This window comes from Pinus tabuliformis, chromosome 3_2 (genome assembly GCF_031772625.1).
Source record: "Pinus tabuliformis cultivar Carrire ecotype Pingquan chromosome 3_2, CPIR1, whole genome shotgun sequence".
In the NCBI taxonomy this organism is placed as follows: domain Eukaryota; kingdom Viridiplantae; phylum Streptophyta; class Pinopsida; order Pinales; family Pinaceae; genus Pinus; species Pinus tabuliformis.
In genome coordinates this window covers 76,774,095-76,778,056 of record NC_142302.1, presented here as the reverse complement: position 1 = coordinate 76,778,056, position 3,962 = coordinate 76,774,095, and the positions used below count along the sequence as shown (strand labels likewise).

Sequence of the window (3,962 nt, the reverse complement as noted above, 5' to 3'; positions counted from 1 at the left end):
ACAACAAAATGCTTCTTATGAAGAGTAACATTATAACATGTCCCATTTTTTTGAGTCATTTTCCTTTGTTTATTTGCTCATTATTTCCAGCATAATTCTTCCTGTAAAGTTATTCAACACCACTGCTTCTGATTATTTTTAGTTGCTCTAGCAATGTGCAACTTCTAGCTGTTTGACCTATAGAGTGAAACTATGATTCATTGACCAATTCCACTTAAAATGTGCCAACATTACGCCTGACAATTAGCGCGTTATGGGTAAAGTTCTTCTGCAGCATAGAAATTTTTGGCTGATATTGCAACGGATGGAAAGTGTCCAGTGAATGAACCATGTGGAGCATTGAATTCTTTGTCAATACAGGTGGATGATGAACATTTTAATAAGGGGCTGTACTTACAGCCTCCCAACGTACATTTGGCAACATTAATAGCTCACTCCATTCGCTTTACATCCTGAATCCCACTCAACACAGTCACCACTCGGCCAACGTATATTTTGCTGTACACGCGCTGCAAGTGCTGTTAAATGTTCATTTTTTATATATATCGAGCTGTATATTTTCATTGTGGGCAGTTCCAACTGTGAATGTTTATACCTATTTGTTTGCGAGTTGGATATTGATTTTCCCACAGAGGATTTTTCCTCTTTTCTAATTGAAATTGGTATTAACCATGGGGCGGTGCTTCCCATTTGCATTTGCAGTCACAGCTTGCATTGTGCTCAGCTTCTGGTCATGGCAGATGGCAGAAGCCAAAACAATCGTTGTGGGAGGGTCAGCAGGATGGACCAATTTCGATGATTCATTGCTCGCTGCACCTGATTATGCTTCCTGGTCTTCTGCGCAAAAAATTGAAACAGGAGATTCCCTTGGTATGTAAAAAAATGCATAACTGTTATTTATGTAGTTCAGGTGGGTTTAATGCTGGTTTCCATGTTCTAAATGGGCTCTGTTTCTTCTCGCAGTTTTCAAGTATCAACCAATTTTTCACGATGTGTACATGTTTCCCAATAAGAAGGCCTTCGATTACTGCAATTTCACAGACTCCATTGTGCTAGACGAGGGAAAATCTGGATCATTCACGGTATGGTATAGGCTCTTCTGAAGCCCAGAAAATGTTCAAGGCATTTTGTTTGAAGACTTATACGTTCTTGTAGGTTTAAAATTTGAAATATTGCGCTTCAGGCACTTGCATAGTGATGGACTCTGGATATTATAGCATCCAGAGCATATGTTTTCGTTTTGTATGATTAGCTTCAGCTTTTCCAGTATAATGCCATAGATTTCCCAGATTGGTACTGGATTTCTACTTGCAGGGATTGACATATATGTTGGTTCGCATTTATACTGATAGTGGGTTCAGATTTCCAGTGATTGAACTCACATCTTGCTGTGTCATAGTACTAAGTAGATCTATGGTATTATGTGTAGTGCAAACCCCCATGCCTATTTGAAGCTTCTTCATACCAAGAGGAATGGGGAGTTCAAATTACAAAATCATGTCTCATGAAAAATAAAGTGCTGGTTGTTTCAACAGTTTTTGTTTGCAAGCTAGAAAGATCCAGCGAAAGCCATAATGATTTTTTAAGAATGTGGTATTATAAATTGTAATCTTTTATTGTATTGGTTTTGGCAGTGGATTCCTTCAAAGCTGGGTGTGTACTATTTTTCTTGTAATAAGTCAGTAGAAGGTGCTATAACCCACTGTGAAGCAGGCCAGAAGGTAACAATTAGAGTATCAGCAAAGTCAGGCACGCAGAGTCCATTGGGTTCCCCTTCTCTTGCACCCCCAGTGCCTTCTCCTAGTGTGACCCCATCATCTAGGCTTACACCTTTGCCTATATTTCCTCCTTCTAGCACACCCCGCAGTCCTATATCTTTGCCTATTTTTCCTCCTTCTAAGACACCCAAGAGTCCTATCTCTTTGCCTATTTTTTCGCCGTCTAACGCACCCAGCAGTCCTATGTTTCCTCGATCTCCTGAACAGAACCCAACAATCACTAATGTACCCTCTTTGCCTCCGTCCCTAAGTCCAACATCAGACTTCACACCAGTTGCAAGTCCATCCTCAGCCACTCCTCCTATGGCATTATCACCTAATGAAGTTCTAGTCCCCACTACAGCATCTGTACCAATTTCGGAAAGCCCTTCTCCATCATTACTAGTTCGATCTCCTTTTTCATCTCCAACCAGCAGCCCTTTTATCAGCAGCACTCCTGAGCCTCTCTCACAAGTTGGGGCAGATACCAGCAGCATACTACCACCTGTCAGTCCAAGTAAAGAAACGGTAAGAAAGCGTTGTTTTTAATTTATTGGTTTTGGGCTAGCGCTTTTCTATCTAAACTTGCTCCGATCTCATGCTACAAGGGTTTTCTTTCAACTAAATTTGAAATCAAGCTATATCATATCATCTCAGAAGGGAGGAATTCAGTCTGTTTGCTATATAACATTATCCTTAAATATAACACAGAAATCCCTTATATATTTCAAGGATTTAGTATCTCTTATACACTGTTTATCTTCTATCTGATGCTAAATTTTATTGCTCAATATGTAGAGTGCAGCAGGGACCTCTGGGGTACAAAAGGCCTGGGGATTTGGATTATTTCTCTCAACTATGACATCTGCTGCATCTTTAATGCTCTTTGTTTAGTTCTTATGCATCATTTCTGGCTACCTCTATCAGAAGTCCTGAAGATTTGGATTATTGCTCTCAACTAGGACATCTTCTGCATCTTATAATGCTCTTGATTTAGTTCTTATGCATCATTTCAGGGTTTCAACCCACAACCTCAACCTTCAATGCATTATCATTATCATTATCATTAGGAAAGCATGATGCCTTTTGATCAATGAGAAATATTAACTGTATCAATTATGGGTTACTACAATCTATCCTCCACCTTGCAGTTCTAAGTTATCCTAATTATTGTTGAGATGAAAATTTCTGTATGGGACATTATACTTAATTCTTGATAAAATATCAAGGTGTGGATCATATATCTGAGAAAGGAACCCAGAATGCTATTGCTCAATATGCTGATGCAATCTGGTCCTCCAAAGGACAGAATTTGCTTGCATTCAAGGCTGTTGTAACTTGTAACATTAGCTATATTTATTATCTGAAACCGCCTGTAATTTTATGCAATAGGTCTGCCTAATCTTGAAGATGTACAAATATCGAGAATTTGTTTCAGTAACTAAAAGAATCCTTATGTTCCATTCTCTTTTCACATCAGGGGGAATGATAATCTGAATCTTGGCAAACTGCTATAGTGCTCTGTTTGTACTTTTACTGCAGTTCTTTTTACAGCAATTTAATGGCAAAACTGGTTGCACATCAGAGGGAATAATAATCTGAATGTTGGCAAAATGCTGTAGCGCTCTGTTTGTACTTTTACTGCAATTATTTATTTAGCTATTGAATGGAAAAACTGGTTTCAGATAGGACTATTTACTATAACAACCTTAACCGTTGGATAAGGTTTGACTCTGCACACTGTTCTTTAGTTTGAATGTATTCAATCAGAATTAATACCCACTCGTTTGCAGGAACCAGGATATTAGGGACAATTCATATATATATATACCTCTATTAAAATTCCCAGCATTCACTAATTGGATTCACTTGGTTTGCAAAGTAGAACAAGTCCATACACAGTATTAAGCCAATTAAAAAAATGTAACTGGGGTCAATTGGTTTCCCAAGCAAACAAATTCAAAGTATAGTTCAATAAATAAAACGTAAGTGGGTTCAATTGGTGTAAAAAGCAGACAAGTTCATATAAACTATTAATTCGGTTTTAAAAAATCCATAAATACTGGATTCTTAAAAAAATCATAAATACAGGGTTATTAATTCTATTAATAATTTAATTAACAATCAATTTTTGTTATAAACGAGATTAAATTCGATTTAATTAATTTAATGATTCAAACAGAGCATTAATTCTCAATAATAATA

General features: G+C 37.4%; 1 protein-coding gene across 2 annotated transcripts; it reads left to right on the top strand.

Moving 5' to 3' along the window:
- Window positions 1-290: 290 nt before the first annotated feature.
- Window positions 291-3,441, top strand: LOC149179930 (uncharacterized). Of its 2 annotated transcripts, XM_089415849.1 has the most exons (5): window positions 291-488; window positions 703-870; window positions 964-1,082; window positions 1,635-2,285; window positions 2,556-3,441. In XM_089415849.1, the coding sequence occupies exons 2-5, from the start codon at window positions 741-743 to the stop codon at window positions 2,649-2,651; spliced, it is 996 nt and encodes a 331-aa protein (XP_089271975.1). In that variant the 5' UTR covers window positions 291-488; window positions 703-740; the 3' UTR covers window positions 2,652-3,441. The 2 variants fall into 2 exon arrangements, with proteins under 2 accessions (XP_089271975.1, XP_089271974.1); XM_089415848.1 differs by lacking the exon at window positions 291-488 and having other exon boundaries at window positions 498-870.
- Window positions 3,442-3,962: the final 521 nt, after the last annotated feature.